Source organism: Rhinoderma darwinii, chromosome 4, assembly GCF_050947455.1.
Source record: "Rhinoderma darwinii isolate aRhiDar2 chromosome 4, aRhiDar2.hap1, whole genome shotgun sequence".
NCBI lineage: Eukaryota > Metazoa > Chordata > Amphibia > Anura > Rhinodermatidae > Rhinoderma > Rhinoderma darwinii.
This window is the reverse complement of record NC_134690.1, coordinates 380,800,388-380,817,953: the sequence shown is the minus strand read 5'-3', so window position 1 is coordinate 380,817,953 and position 17,566 is coordinate 380,800,388. Positions and strand designations below refer to the sequence as shown.

Below are 17,566 nucleotides of genomic sequence, written 5' to 3'. Positions count from 1 at the left end.
TAAACATCACAAGGCCTCGAGCGCCAGAAAAATGCCACATGTGTGATACTGATGAACTTCTGTGTCTGTGTGATCTCTCCGATGCATTGTTATCCTGATTTGGACTCCGAGGCTGGATTCCTAGGGTACCTTTAGTTCTCCCAAACCCAGGCTTCTCTGAAAATACTATACATAAATAATGAGCAGTAAGGGAATCCAACACTGGGGCAAGACAGTAGAAAACTTAAAGAGGCTCTGTCACCAGATTTTGCAACCCCTATCTGCTATTGCAGCAGATCGGCGCTGCAATGTAGATTACAGTAACGTTTTTATTTTTAAAAAACGAGCATTTTTGGCCAAGTTATGACCATTTTTGTAGTTATGCAAATGAGGCTTGCAAAAGTACAACTGGGCGTGTTGAAAAGTAAAAGTACAACTGGGCGTGTATTATGTGCGTACATCGGGGCGTGTTTACTACTTTTACTAGCTGGGCGTTCTGATGAGAAGTATCATCCACTTCTCTTCACAACGCCCAGCTTCTGGCAGTGCAGATCTGTGACGTCACTCACAGGTCCTGCATCGTGACGGCCACATCGGCACCAGAGGCTACAGTTGATTCTGCAGCAGCATCAGCGTTTGCAGGTAAGTAGCTACATCGATTTACCTGCAAACGCCGATGCTGCTGCAGAATCATCTGTAGCAATCTGGTGCCGATGTGTCCTCGCTCGTCTGACACGATGCAGGACCTGGGGAAGTGACGTCACAGCGTGATCTCTCGAGAACACGGCTGTGTCTGCACTGCCAGAAGCTGGGCGTTCTGAAGAGAAGTGGATGATACTTCTCGTCAAAAAGCCCAGCTAGTAAAAGTAGTAAACACGCCCCGATGTACGCACATAATACACGCCCAGTTGTACTTTTACTTTTAAACACGCCCAGTTGTACTTTTGCAAGCCTCATTTGCATAAATACAAAAATGGTCATAACTTGGCCAAAAATGCTCGTTTTTTAAAAATAAAAACGTTACTGTAATCTACATTGCAGCGCCGATCTGCTGCAATAGCAGATAGGGGTTGCAAAATCTGGTGACAGAGCCTCTTTAATAGCAGCAGCAGCATCTGTGTGTGTCTTTGCCTCTCACTCTGCAGCTGCTCCCCCTCCCCTTTCCAAAGACATCTATGGGTAACAGCTGTAACCTGATTTCTCAAGGAAGCTGAAAATCCATCTCATCTTTCTCTTGTGCTGTGTATGGATTTTAGCAGCAAATTTAGAGGGAGTGATTAGTGCAGAAGGCAGGGGAGAGAAGTTTGATAAGTGAAGAAAGAGGCATTTTCTGTAATAAGATATATTACAAAGTTTCTTATCTATGCTTGTGCTATTGATCTATGGACAAAAATATAAATGATAGTTACTGCACTCTTGCTGGGTCAACATCTGTACCTGTATTGTACCTTCTACACTGCATACAGTGCTATGTGTGCGCTGTATGTAAGCGTTGTGGGTCATATATGGGAATTGTGTGGGTGCTGTATGTCTACTTTATTCAAGATGTGTGAGTTATATATGAGTACTGTTTGTGTACTATATTCAAGATGGTTACAATAAGAATACATTAGAACACCCACCACCATGCTTGCAATTAAGGGACCGTGGTGGTCGGGAGTGTTGCTATGAAGGGAAATAGTGTGAAATACTTTATCTTGAGGATGAGCGGGTGTCTCAAGAGGCGAACCTTCACCGATTAGTATGTTATGGTATATCCTAGCAGTACTGTGGGAAAAACTCTTTCAATATAGCAGAATTACGACTGCTCGACTCTTTCACATGTTCTTATGTGTTAATAGTATGAACGAAGACAGCAAATATTCCCAAACATAGAATCCGGTTATGCAAATAAATGAAATTAGCTCACTCTTAATCACGACAGAGAGTTTAAACATAATGCTGAGATCAAGACAGGAAACTCCATTGTGCCAACTCAAGAACCATAAATTATGTCATTGGAGCAGGATGTGTTATAGCAAACAAGGAGATGGCTTTTCCCTTTCACATTGAACTTGGATGATTTTTCAGAAGGATAGTTATATAATTCTGCTTTGTTGCGACTGTATATGGTGCCTGCTGCTATGAATATCACGCTTAGTAGATATCCTTATGGATACATTTCAGGTCCATGGCATGGAGACCACATACAAAACTCAACAGGCTAATTTGTTGCCTTTCTGATATGCAGCATGATGTCAAAAGACAATTTCTGGTACAGGACACTAATAGCATGAGATGTTAGTCAAAATCCTCAGATTGCAGTATATTAAGTTGCCATCGTTTGCTAGCAAGTTATTTGGAGAGGACTTCCTACAATGCATAGCTTTGTGGGTCATATATGGGTATTGTGTGGGTGCTGTTTATATATGATACCTAAGCAGTGTGGGTCATATATGAGTAACTGTGCGATACTACATATATTGAATCCGTACAGGTTACATATGGGTACAGTGTGGGTGCTGTATAAATGCTATGGTTGTACTGCATTGGGGCTGTATGTAGTCAAAGGGTGGGGAGTGGAATCAAAGTATATTTTATATAGGCATGGCTTAAGTACCCATTGTGGTATTCTCTACCAGTTAAGACAGCACAAACTTCATTGATTTTTTTGCTGTTACATTTTTATTTGCGTAAACAGAAATACATTTACACCAAAATTTTGTATACACAATTTGACCCCCTTCCATTTCACCTAACCTCTACTGTGAGAGTGGGAGCAAAGGCTATTAAGTGCTTAAGTAAATCAGTAGATTTTATCTATTTGTCTCATATATAATTATATTTATCTGTTTCTCTATTTTGAAAATAAATTGATTTATCAAATAATATATTCTCTGCAACCTTCATTTTCCAATCCTCGAATGTCGATACTCTCATAGACATCAAATAGTGTAACAAATGAATTCTTGCACACATTAGTGTCCTAGAGATAGCCTAAATAGTGAACTTACATCTCCGATAATACAAAGAACCAGAATCAAAGTTATTACAATATCATAAAACTGTTTAGTATAAGAGATAACCCTTTGTGGGTTTCAATGAAGTTTTGGACAACAAGATGAATCAAGTTTGCTCTGTTTTAAGGGGGTTTTCCCATAATCAATATTTATCCCTTATCCACAGGATAAGTGATAAATATCTGATCGGTGGGGTCCGGCCGCTGGGCCCCCCACCGATCATGAGAACGGGTTTACCTTGCCACTTCTGGGTGCACATGCTTGTCCACCGCTCTATTCATTTCTGGTGGGCTGCCGAAGATAGGTGGTTGAGCATGCTTACTATCGATCCATTCCTATGGAGCTCCCAGGAACGGCAAGGTAAGCCCTTTCTTGTGAATGGTGATGGTCCCAGCGGCCAGACCCCCACCGATCTGATATTTATCACCTATCCTGTGGATAGGTGATAAATAATGATTATAGGAAAACCCCTTTAATGAAACTTCAGGCACTTGGAAGTTTATCTCAGCTTCATCTTATAAATAGTTTTGGAGAGTAATCTATTGACAATAAAGTATTGCAATGTTCTATAAGAGGCAGTAAAAGTTAGTGCTTCTAAATTTAAGTACACTATGTCTCATCAAATCGGGACAGAACGATTGCATTTTGAACAGGTATACAGCTGGAAATAACAAGGGAATCAAATATAGTAATAATAGAGCGAACTTCAATTCTTGACAGTGGATTTTCTTAGATATCCAGAATTTAGAGTTGTGAAAATTGCCCACATAAGTGGTGCACGATGTATGATAAATTTGGCGCAGCTTTGTAGACATTTTTCTCTTCCTTATACCAACTCTTGGTTGGCTTCGTTTTTGGTTCTTGCACAGACTCATTTTATACCACGCTCCCTTCCTGGCTAAGCCACACCCCTTTGCTTGACACTTATTTTTTTTACTTGACACAAAAATCTGTTCTTAAAGAGGCTCTGTCACCAGATTCTCAAATCCCTATCTCCTATTGCATGTGATCGGCGCTGCAATGTAAATAACAGTAACGTTTTTTGTTTTTATTTAAATGTTCATTTTTGGCCAAGTTATGAGCTATTTTATATATATATATGCAAATGAGGTTTGAAATGGACAACTGGGCGTTTTTTTTCGTTATGTCCAACTGGGCGTGTATTGTGTTTTTAACTGGGCGTGTTTACGTGTATGACGCTGACCAATCAGTGACCAGTCAGCGTCATACACTCATCTCCATTGATTTACACAGCAGCGATGTGCAGCCACATAAACAGAGATTAACGTTAATCAAGTGTCCTGATAATGAATACACATGAAATCCAGCCTGGACGTCATGTGTATTCAGAATCCTGACACTTCTGAATCTTTTCTGTGAGATTCCAGCAAGCCAAGCGTAATCTCGCGAGATTACGGAGGTAAACGAGATTTCGTTTCCCTTGCTGGAAATCTCAAAGAAAAGAGTCAAAAGTGTCAGGATTCTGAATACACATGACGTCCAGGCTGGATTTCATGTGTATTCATTATCAGGACACTTGATTAACGTTAATCTCTGTTTATGTGGCTGCACATCGCTGCTGTGTAAATGAATGGAGAGGAGTGTATGACGCTGACTGGTCACTGATTGGTCAGCGTCATACACGTAAACACGCCCAGTTAAAAACACAATACACGCCCAGTTGGACATAACGAAAAAAAAACGCCCAATTGTCCATTTCAAAGCTCATTTGCATATATATAAAATAGCTCATAACTTGGCCAAACATGAACGTTTTTAAAAAAACAAAACGTTACTGTTATCTACATTGCAGCGCCGATCCCATGCAATAGGAGATAGGGATTTGAGAATCTGGTGACAGAGCCTCTTTAAAGAGGCTCTGTCACCACATTATAAGTGCCCTGTCTCCTACATAAGGAGATCAGCGCTATAATGTAGGTGACAGTAATGCTTTTTATTTAATAAAACGATCTGTTTTCACCACTTTATTAGCGATTTTAGATTTATGCTAATGAGTTGCTTAATGCTCAAGTGGGCGTGTTTTTACTTTAGACCAAGTGGGCGTTGTACAGAGGAGTGTATGACGCTGACCAATCAGCGTCATGCACTCCTCTCCATTCATTTAGACAGCGCATAGGGATCCTGCTAGATCCTTATGTGCTGTCTTATACTAACACATTAACGATACAGAAGTGTTTAGACAGTGAATAGACATTCCACGGGATGTCTATTCACAATCTCTGCACTTCGTTACTGTTTCTATGGTAGTTACAGCAGAGGAGGCGTAATCTCGTTGTAACCTGACATTTACTGCGTAATCTCGCGAGATTACGCTTCCTCTACTGTAACTACCACAGACAGAGTAACGAATTGTAACAAATCTGCCCCATTTTCTTTATAGCATGAATGATGCGCACATATTGTGATCTGTTCATGCAGGTGTACAGTCCTGTAGTAACTAAAAATACCCTAGTTATCAATGGGTTTATTCAGGACCTACGCTGGCCAAGGAATGTGCACAAAATACAAATACAAACTGACTTAAATCAAATGGAGCATAGAATCTAAGAACAGAATTATGCGTTGAAATTGGCACATGTATTGTTAATCAAACATTAAAGAGAATAAGATGCTTAAAAACAATTACATAAGAAGGAGTCAGATAGAGTTCAGAGCAAGTTATAGTGCAGGAGAACATATTATTAACGGCCTTGTATCATTTATAAAAGCATAATAGAGACAATTGAATCTAAAATCAAAGGCATAAAATAAAATATAACTAGTGGAAAAATGGAAAGCTCAAAGCGAATCTTCACCTTTTAACACCATGTAGTCTTTAGGTCCAAAATTATAGTTAAAGAGGCTCTGTCACCACATTATAAGTGGCCTATCTTGTACATGATGTGATCGGCGCTGTAATGTAGATTACATCAGTGTTTTTTTATTTAGAAAAACGATCATTTTTGACGGAGTTATGACCTATATTAGCTTTATGCTAATGGATTTCACAATGGACAACTGGGCGTGTTTTACTATATGACCAAGTGGGCGTGGTGGAGAGAAGTGTATGACGCTGACCAATCAGTGACCACTCAGTGACCAATCAGCGTCATACACTTCTCTCCATTCATTTACACTGCAGATAGCGATATAGCTATATCACTATGTGCAGCCACATAAACACACTATAACGTTACTGCAGTGTCCTGACAATGAATATACATTACCTCCAGCCAGGATGTGATGTGTATTCATTCTCCTGACACTTGTCTGCACATCTCTGTGATTTACAGCACAGCACAGCGAGATCTCGCTTTAAAGAGGCTCTGTCACCAGATTTTGCAACCCCTATCTGCTATTGCAGCAGATAGGCGCTGCAATGTAGATTACAGTAACGTTTTTATTTTTTAAAAACGAGCTTTTTTGGCCAAGTTATGACCATTTTTGTATTTATGCAAATGAGGCTTGCAAAAGTCCAAGTGGGCGTGTTTAAAGTAAAAGTCCAAGGGGGCGTGTATTATGTGCGTACATCGGGGCGTTTTTACTACTTTTACTAGCTGGGCGTTCTGACGAGAAGTATCATCCACTTCTCTTCAGAACGCCCAGCTTCTGGCAGTGCAGACACAGCCGTGTTCTCGAGAGATCACGCTGTGACGTCACTCACTTCCTGCCCCAGGTCCTGCATCGTGTTGGCCACATCGGCCCCAGAGGCTACAGTTGATTCTGCAGCAGCATCAGCGTTTGCAAGTAAGTAGCTACATCGACTTACCTGCAAACGCCGATGCTGCTGCAGAATCAACTGTAGCCTCTGGTGCCGATGTGTCCTCGCTCGTCCGACACGATGCAGGACCTGTGAGTGACGTCACAGCGTGATCTCTCGAGAACACGCTGTGTGTCTGCACTGCCAGAAGCTGGGCGTTCTGAAGAGAAGTGGATGATACTTCTCGTCAGAACGCCCAGCTAGTAAAAGTAGTAAAAACGCCCCGATGTACGCACATAATACACGCCCACTTGGACTTTTACTTTAAACACGCCCACTTGGACTTTTGCAAGCCTCATTTGCATAAATACAAAAATGGTCATAACTTGGCCAAAAATGCTCGTTTTTAAAAAATAAAAACGTTACTGTAATCTACATTGCAGCGCCGATCTGCTGCAATAGCAGATAGGGGTTGCAAAATCTGGTGACAGAGCCTCTTTAAATGACAGCTTACAGCTTAATCTCGCGAGACTGCGCCTGCTGTGCTGTAAATCACAGAGACGCTACAGAAGTGGTCAGGATTCTGAATACACATCACGTCCTGGCTGGAGGTAATGTATATTCATTGTCATGACGCTGCAGTAATGTTAGTGTGTGTGTGTATGAGGCTGCAGATAGCGATATATGATGCTCATTGGTTAGCGTCATACACTTCTCTCCACAACGCCCACTTGGTCATATAGTAAAACACGCCCAGTTGTCCATTGAGAAATTAATTAGCATAAAGCTAATATAGGTCATAACTCAGTCAAAAATGATCGTTTTTCGAAATAAAAAACACTGCTGTAATGTACATTACAGCGCCGATCACATTATGTACAAGATAGGCCACTTATAATGTGGTGACAGAGCCTCTTTAAATGGTAAAATTTTGCCTGCCTGCACCTGCCACTAGGGGGCGATTAGGAGCTTACTGCATACTGTTTTATTATTGAATTTAAACCCTAGACAACTACAACTAAAAAAAAACTCTGTCTTCAGCTAACTATACAAAGGAAGATGTCTAGGAGCTACGGTGGTAACTAGGGTCTAACCCATGTCCTTTTTTAAAAAATTGATGATAGATGGATCAATCAGCACATAAGGGTTAATTTTAGTAACAAATTTGCCAATTAAACAAAAAAAACAAAAAAAAACAGCACCACGTTGGCATTTGGTTCTTACTGGTCATCCTCTGGGTTGTCTAATTTGGTAAAAAAAAACAACAGTTTCACTGAAATGAGCCTAGAGCATAGAGGTCTTGAATGTCTCTAGAAAATGTGTCTAGAGCGGATTCTCTTGTAGACGGTGTTGCAAAGGGTACATTCGTTTTCAGCCTTGTTGAACAAATATGAACACCTGACCCCTGCCATAGGAAAACGGAAGCCAAATCGTTCCATTAATGCAAAATGTAAGCAGTTCCGTTTGCTTTTTGGCTATGGTGGTTTTCATGGCATGCTGCGGTTTGGTCTGTCCATTGCGATTCTGTCACGGATTTTATGCAGTTCGCCTACTGACTTCAATGGGGAAAACCGCGGCATTGAAAATCGCAAGTAAAAAAAATAATTTAATCCCAGTTTTTAAATGTGACATTTCTAGGAAGAACTGCCACTTCAACTAAACCGCAACGGCTGATTGCATAAATCCTTATGTTTTTCAATGTGCCGTGTGCCATGGTTATAATGGTGTAGAAGTACATGTACTGTATATGTGAATATACTCATAGTGTAATGTTAGATCAAGAGAAGAGAAAATTGTCTAAACTAAATTGTCTAAATTTGTGAAAATCTTCTAATAAAACGACAATATTATTGTGCACATTGTGAATGGAACATGTCTGTATTTCGGAATAAGATGTTAGATAAAGTGAAGGCAGATAAGCCATAGACGGGGGAACAGCCAAACCAAGCAGCTAGAACAAAAATATTAGTGTTTGGCTGCCTTAAAAACAATTCTATCACAGTCACGTTTTAAAGCGTTATGACCCACATTTCTTTCCAGGAAAGATGGATATGATCGTTCCAGCTAATCACACTCTATTCATTAGTAATAAAGGGTGGACATATGGGAAAGAGACGTTGAATTTGACAGTCACAATAACATAAAGGGCCACTCTCAAGTAGGCTCTCATGCTGTTTTATGACAGCCTGTAACATGGGGTCTGTAGATAGCAAGGGCTGGCTGACCATCCAGGCAATAGAGAACTGCCCGAGGGTCCAGAGCCCTAGATGGTCCACAAACCTCCACCTAGAAACTACAAGCTCTGTTTCGTTTTTTTCTGTCTGAAGCCTTTGCTTCCCGTCATAGAGTTAAATGATAAAAAAATAAAATATTGAATTCAATGGTGAGCTCCCCTAGTGGTGGCTGCAAGATGCAAGAATTTTATCATTTAGAGGCTATGTACACCTTTGAAAGGCAATTTTTTTAAATAAACATGTCAGTCAGTGTGATTGGTGCAACTTTCGAAATAGTTTTTATTAAAAATTAGTTTTACCTTTTCAGATACAGCTGCTCTGTATTCTCCATACAGAGCAGCTGTATCGTTCGCTATTACCTGAATTAGTCAGTCCCGCGGACCTAATAGGGTCAGTGAGAGCGGGTCCTGCATGTCTCTGACAAACAGGATCAACCTATAATCTATCACATCTAAGTTATGAACCTAGAGGCTGCATCTCAAAAAGTAAAAATAATTTTTAATAAAAAGTATATATAAAGTTGCACTAATAACACTGACTGACCTGATTATTATTTAAAAAATAATTTGCCTTTCAAAGGTTTACACAGCCTCTAACTCTGCTAAAGACTTTTTGTTGTTGAGGTTGTGCAGTTTTTTTTTGTCATATCCAAGTCACTGAAAACGTCTTTAAAAAGGAGCCCACTTGGTCTAAAGTAAAACACGCCCAGTTGGGCATTAAGAAACTCATTAGCATAAAGCTAAAAATCGCTTATAAAGTGGTAAAAATAGATAGTTTTTCTAAATAAAAAGCACTGCTGTCACCTACATTACAGCGCCAATCTCCTTATATAGGAGATAGGGCATTTATAATGTGGTGACAGAGTCTCTTTAACCTCCATACAACTTTTCTTAATGTATGCAGACCTAAGGACGCCATACATCATTTTAGTGCCAGTAGAAGGGTAACTGTGGTTCAATAAGTATTTACTTAAAATACAAAAATTTCAAATTAGGGACAATTTTTTGCAGTTGGTCAATGCTAAGGAACATTTTTGACTAGTTTTTTTAAACAACAACTTGTAGATTGGGGATGTCTATGATTCCGGTAATTGACATTATAATGTCCACTAGTTGCAAACTAACACCTTTAGTTATCAAATCAAAAAAGAAAAATCTCTTTCTGTTAGAAAGGTACCCGACGATCAGCAGATCACAAGGTGTTCTGCTAAAGAAACACCCAGCAAACAGCTATATTATGTGTAGTGGCAAGTGTTCAATTTCCCTGCAGTGCCACCACAGGAGAAATGAAGAATTACACAGTTTTCACTGAAATCAATAGGCTGTCCATGTATTGCATGGGCATGCTGGATCCTCCAAAAGGGAAGATGCTCTTTTTTTGCTGCTCTCTGCTCTGGCTGTTAGATGAGAATCCCTCTATTAACTTTATTAAATATCCTAATAGAGTATTTAAAATGGGTTTTCTGAGCCAGAGAACTCGACAATACTTCTTAGAAAGGATATATGTTGTGTTGGATTTTTATTATTGAAAATGGATGTAAAGCATATTTTTAACTTTGGTGCGCCAAAAGGTATATATTATATTAGGAAACTGCATATAGGGCAGTCAATACCCTAATATAATTTCACATTTCTGTCTTTATAGGAGGCTGTGATCTGATAATAGTAGAAGGAAATATAATTTCCCATGCCCTCCCTGCTGACTGGCAGTTTGTGCCAGCTGCGCCATAGGCAGAATAAAGGCTGTATTAACCATGGCCTGTATTCTCCTGACAGATTAATATGGCACTGCCAAGGATCTTGAATAATCCCCACCCGAATCTTCTCCCACTAGAAATACACGCAATGACCACGACCACGTTCTGTATTCTTTGTAATGGCTTGCTTGTCCACTGGCTATGGACAATGAGCCTCGTATCAATGTTTTGCTCTGATTTGATCTTCTAATAAAGGGTGGAGCGGTTTTGAAGGTTTCTGTATATTGTAAAGAATCAACATTACATATTTCACAGTCGACTCTTGCGGTATAATTAGCTGTGTTGATTTTAAGTAAATTGCAGATGAGCCATGGTGGACCTCCCAGCTTCCTCCATGTAGGAAACATTGAATACATTTCTTATAGGGACAAGCCATCCAGTAATGGTAAGGAGGAACAAGCCTGTCTGCCCACAACAAATGCCTCTTCCTGTATATGACTGAAGAGTGATGGGAGGAAAGGGCACGGACTTGAAAGCCTCCTATCTGCTGCCCATTTACTCTGGAGTCGAGTGAAACAAACTCAGGAAGTGCCAACGAGTTAAAGACGCAAGGGAAAGAGCTGAAGAGATTGCCTTGATCTCGGCAGGGTCACTTGTGGGCCACTCGGTGCCAGGCATTTCATAAACCTGTATTTGGATTAGAGTATTGGCATACACAGCTGGGGATGGCTGCAGGCGCTATTGAAACCTCAACACTCAGAAAAGATAAACAGCCTCAAGTGCTTGAGCAAGCAAACTGGAACAAGAACATATTCTGCTGCCTGAACTCTCCATACCGTTTCCCTAAAAACACCTGACAATTTACAGTAACAGCTCAGGTGTGTCAACTTTTCATGCAACCTGGCTGATGCAACCGAAGAAAAGTCTATGGGTCAATACACGACACTGGACAAGAAGATCCACACAGGGACCCATTCTATGCAATGCCGTGCACCTTGTGCCACTCAAGCGACATGGTGCGATTTTGGTTATGCAATTCTTGTACTCCATGTAGAAGTCAATGAAAATGTAGCACAGCTGTAAAACATTTCCATTTCCATTGACTTCTTCCCAGTGCAACTAAGACGCTACCGCCTTAAAGAGACAATACCTTTCAGAATGTGACCCCTGGGGCAATCAGTTGATTGCTCTGGGTCCCGCTCCGGGCAAACAGCGGCCAGCCAATTCTAGTATACATGGCGGTCATTTAAATGAATGGCTGATTTTGTAATACAAAGACAGCTCGAGTCCGCTAGAACGGGAGAAGCTTTATGGTGATAATATGCCCTAATATGGGATATGGACATGGTTAGCTTCATGAGACAACCCTTTAAAAGACATTGTTCACTTTTAAAGGTCCCTTTTTGTTAGAAAGGTTCCCTGGTGATAAGTTAATCACAGGGTGGTACTCCGCCATCTGCAATCTGTAGGGGAACTTGGCTGCAAGTTGTCAATTCCGCTGAAGGTCCACCGCATGGAAAATTAAGTATTACAGAGCTGCGATTGAAATCAGTGGGCTGTCCTTTTAATGCACGGACTTGCCGGGTCTTCGCTCCAGCTAATTGATAAAGGTCCCAAATGAGGGACTCTCTTCTAAAAGTATTTCAGAATGTCTTAAGTAAATCAGATGTTGGAGTAATAGCCGAAGTGTGATTATTATGTCTTATGTCTTAAATTCCTCTATGTTACATATGTCATGTCCTAATTCAATAACAATTGGAACCCAGCAGAATCCAGTAGTAACTTCTTCTTACAATATATATATTAGGCATGAAGTCCTTAGTAAGCAGGCTATATATAAACTCTGCCACCATGCTGTTCCCCTTGACATTTCTTCTATCGTTCCTATATATTTTGCTACCTTTGCTCTATGATCTGCCAACGATCAATACCTATCATACTTCCTTATCACTTCCTCTTACTCCTAGATAGCAAAAGTGACAATTAAAATACATAATAGCTCAATACCTGTATATGACCCCATGCTGATGAAGGAACATGAGAGCTGAGGTTACTTCCGCAGCATAAAATCGTGACCGTGGCTCATCAAATTTACGTGAACGCTGGATCTGGAACATCAAGTCTCCACCATTTACATACTCCATGACGAAAAAAAGACGATCCTGTAAGAAAAAAAACCCAAACAATTATTGCCATTTATATATAAATTGTTCCAAAATATGGAATACAGAATTTGGCGAGCATTGGTGCAAAAGACAAGATATTGAGAGACTTTTATATTTTGCGTTGATATTTTTTAGATGACCTAAGGTTTACTAAAAAAATAAAAAATCTTCATATATCACATACATCAACCCTGAAAACCAAGGAGTGTTTGTAATTTTTTTATTAAAAATTAATGCATTTAAAGGGGTATTCCAGTAATAGCTGGGATATGTTGTCACTCGGTGATTGGTGGGGATCTGGCCGCATGGACATCTACCGATCACGAAGATGAAAGACAAGTCCCCTTTGGCATTTTCACTGCACTTGTTGATCCGGTTGAGGGAAAGTGAATGGAGATGAGTTGCAGCAACTGTACAGCACCTGGATGGCACTAGCGCTATGCAGGGAAAAATTTAAAGGTTGCGCCACAGCCCGATTCTTGCAATCGGTGGGTGTCCTAGCAGTTAACCCCCACAAATCAGCAAGTGACAGCATATCCAAGTGAAAGAATTAACTTATATGAGCCATCTATTGCCTTTTAACTGGTGCCTCTACGAAGAGGAAATTTACCAAACTAGGAATGTGGGCACATCAGAAGACAATTTTGTAAATCTCATTTCAAGATCCACCCTGAGCAACCAGAATGAGACGTGTTCCTTCTACAGGTATGATGACAGTGGCTTTATGAGTAATTCAGCCAATTGACACTCAAGGCAGCAAGTATTCAATTTCCCTGCAGCGCCACCATAGGGAAAAACAAATATAGCACAGTTCCTTTTGAAATCAATGGGCTGTCCATATAATGCATGGGCTTGCGGGGTCCCTGAGCCTAAGAGACACTCTGGCTAATTGATGAGGGTACTAAACAGTGGACCCCAATGTATGAATTCAGAATTCTCTAATACAGTATTTGAATAGTAATTAACCTCTTGTAAATTAATGGGACTAATGGACTGGTTCCTGTGTCAGAAGCCTGTTAATTTACGTGCTGTCTTTGAAGGCACCGCATGCTCTTGCAAACAGTGCAATCGGCAGGATCGGGATGTCACACAGCCCGATTCCGTACTGTGACAGGGAACTGAAATGATCAGTTCCCTCTCCCAAAAACCTGTAACACGGCACTCATATTTTTTTTTAAAACATCATTTTTATTAACAGTTTTCACATTTTCTTACAAACATTTCACGCAAAGGTTGCATCATGAGTGCGCAGCACTCAACTGTCATTAAATTAAGCTTGAATTAAATATAACATAACATAACATACAAACATGGCATAAGTGTCGATCTTCATATAAACCGAAAACATGACTTCCCCCATCCCCGACACGACTTAGGTCATCAATGAGTAGTTACTTTTCATTTATCCCCTGACTAGATCAAAGTTGCAAACCCCCTAAAGTGCCTGCCAAGAGCTGCGTGTAATACCACTCTGTGTGCCTGAAAGGCGTAACAATTTCCACTACCTCGGCTGCTGTGCACTGCGATTCTATGAATATTTGCCATTTAGCGAATAGCTTATTGGTTCCCGTTTCCTTCCGTCTTTCCACCTCCACCCTCTCAAGAACTAATAACTGTTTCAGACGAGACACAATCAGGTCTAACCCCGGCGTGTCTGTTTCCAGCCATTTACTCAGGAGGCATCTCAAGGCCACCAGTAAAATCGTGTGCACCAGCAGGGGAGGTGATCTCACCCCTCGAGCACCCTCTTCCTCCGGCGGCCGCGCCTGATGGAACAGTAGCGCTTGAGGCGTCATTGGGAATTTCGTTTTCCAATGATCCGCAATATATTTGTGTACCATCCCCCAAAATCGCTTCGTATGAACACACCCCCACACTCCATGCCACAAATTCGTCAGGGGGGGTGTTGCATTTGGGACAACACGTAATGCGGTCGGGGAAGGACTGTGAAGGCAAAATATTAAAGACATATATAGCCGAATGCATCAATTTAAAATAGGTTTCCCTCCAGCTCTCGTTTATAACACTCTCCCGTACCGTCTCCCAGCCCCTCAATATGATCTCACCTATACCTGGATCTTGAGTCCACCGTTCCCAGACTTTGAAACTAACCCTTGATTGTGGACGAACAAAACCATTCCCTAGTGCTCTATACAACCCTGAAATAGTCGCACGCCCAGTTGTTGGACCTATGACCTCATCTAGAGTGTGAGAGGTGGCTTCCTTATTCAAACCCCTGAACCTAGAGGTGCAAAATGCTCGTGCCTGAAGAATTTATAAAAAATTAACCCTCCCCTCTAGGGGTCTAAGTTTAGTGGTGATTTCCGCCCCGGTTAACCATCTCCTTTCCTCTATATGCATAAGATCCCCTGCATTATTAATGCCTACCGTCCCCCAAGAGGCAAATTTGACTCCCTTGCCTACTCCCGGTAGAAATTCCGGGTGTCCGCTCAACGGCATATGTTTCGATACCAGGTGAGGTAGATCAAAGTGCTTACGTACCGCTTTCCAAGCTAGGACTGTATCTCTCAATACAATGGAGGTTTTGATACGGCACGGAAGAGAAGCAACTCTACAATGTAGCAAAGCTTTCAGGTTCCAGGGTGAGGCATACTCCCTGTCCAGATCTATGTTGGAAAAATGGCTCGTTTCGTGAAGCCAATCTACTACATGACGAAAAAGACATGCCACGTTGTAGCCCCTGATATTCGGGAAGTTACGGCACTCATATTGAGTGTTGTATTCCCGAATGCAGAAGCCTGGAAGGCATGCAGAAAATATACGATCTGCGTCGTCTCTACATGTCTGGCTATACTGATCACTGGAGGCAGGGAACACGTAAATAATGGGGAAGATGTACTATTCAAAATGCCTCAGAATTCTGGCGTACATGCGCCACATTTATTAATGGTTTTAGACAAGAAGGGGGTGGCTTAAAATGTGCTGCCATGTGCCAAATGTACGGCAACATTTTGGTGCAATAAACTGGCGTAAACTAAGCCAATAGGTGGTAAAAGGAACAGAAAACTGTCTAATATGGATAACTAGATGCGCCAAATTGATCACACATCATGCACGACTTTGATACATTTGGCGCATTTTCTGACTGTCTTGTCTAAAACGTAGCCAGTATTACTAAATATGCCCCAATTTGTTCCCTGCTAACGTGTGTCCCTGTAGTAAAATAATAATAATAATAATAATAATAATAATAATAATAATAATAATAGCAATAGTAATAGTAGTAATAATACAAAAATACAGTCAACTGTAAAAATTAGTAAATAAAAATAAATGAAAGAAAAAAAGCCCCCTCCCCCAAAAAACACACCTTTCCGAACCTACACGCACCAATTTTAGACATTCTGCGTGATGTAAATACGTTTTGCATGGGCGTCAGATGCTTTGGTATTATTACGTTCCAGTCAGGCATAATGTACGTTTCGCCAAACATAAATCATAAATCAGATATGTAAGGAGTTAATACAATATTAAAGGGAGAATAGTTAATAAATAGTTATACTGTGTTATTCGTGTTGTGACTGTTCCACATTTGTTGTCACAACAGTTGTGTAGGTCACATTTTCTTAAAAATGTCAATTCTGCAGGGTCGTAACCTGCAACAAGTCTTTTTGCTGAATACAAATGAACTATGGTTGTGTTAGAGCTGCAAATACTGGATCAGACAGGTGAGGAAGTGGGCGACAGGTCAGATAAACGTATTGATTAAACTGATGTACAAAGGTCGCAGTATCCTATAATTTATTTTATATTATAACGGATGATAATATTATTACAGATGACATCGACACTCAGATTTTATACAAATATTAACACATACTTGCCCACTCTCCCAGAATGTCCGGGATACTCCCTGACAAAAGGGTAGACCGCCCGGACTCCTGTAAGAGCAGACTAATCTCCAGGGTGCCCCACGTCCTCTTTAAAATATACTCACCTTTCCCCAATCTTGCAGTCCTCTTCACTCCCTGCTGCAGACAATGCTGTATTTATGTCAGGGGCCTGGGAATGAGGAGGACTTCAGAATTTGGAGAGGTGAGTACCTGCATGTCTGGTCTGAGGTCTATATTACTTTAGGGGTCTGTATGTACTTAGGGGGTCTAGTGTTTGTATTTTGGAGTCTGGTCTGGGATCTATTTATTTAGAGGGTCTGGAATCTGTATTTAGGGAATCTGATCTGGGGGTCTGTATTTATGTTCTGGACCTTGGATCTGTAGCTATTTAGGGGGTCTGTATCTATTTAAGGGTTCTGGGGTTTGTATTTAGTTAGGGGACCTGGTCTGTGGGTCTGCATTTTTTTAGAGGGTCTGGTCTGAGATCTGTACTTATTTAGGGGTCTGGTCTGGGGTCTGTATTTATTTAGGGGATATAGTCTGGGGTTTGTATTTATTTAGGGGATATGGTCTGGGGTCTGTATTTATTTAGAAGGTCCCGTCTGGAGTTTATACGTATTTAGGGGATCTCATCTCAGGTCTTTATTTATTTATTTATTTATTTAGGGCGTCTAGTCTATTTTGGGGTGTGATAAAGGACGGTCACATGCACTATTTGTGATTCAAATGCCACAGGTTGGGGTCAAGTTCAACGTAACCCTTTCATAACTCATACTTGACAACAGTCCCGATCTTTGTAGGACTGTCCTGCGAACTTGACTAGAAAATAGGAATTGTTTATGCTTATCTTTGGAACCAAAAGTCTATAGAACAAGGTGGGGCTAAAATGTCCCAGAATTTGGAATTCATGTGGGTTAAGTATGTCAAAACTGAATCAAT

At 40.7% G+C, this 17,566-nt stretch overlaps 1 protein-coding gene across 1 annotated transcript in view; it reads right to left on the bottom strand.

The window, feature by feature from the left end:
* Positions 1 to 17,566, bottom strand: part of PRKCE (protein kinase C epsilon) — a 340,355-nt gene that overhangs the window by 48,068 nt on the left and 274,721 nt on the right. Inside the window, exon 11 of the mRNA XM_075863215.1 lies at positions 12,616 to 12,770. Coding sequence (XP_075719330.1) covers positions 12,616 to 12,770 — 155 coding nt within the window. The remainder of the gene's footprint in view (positions 1 to 12,615; positions 12,771 to 17,566) is intronic.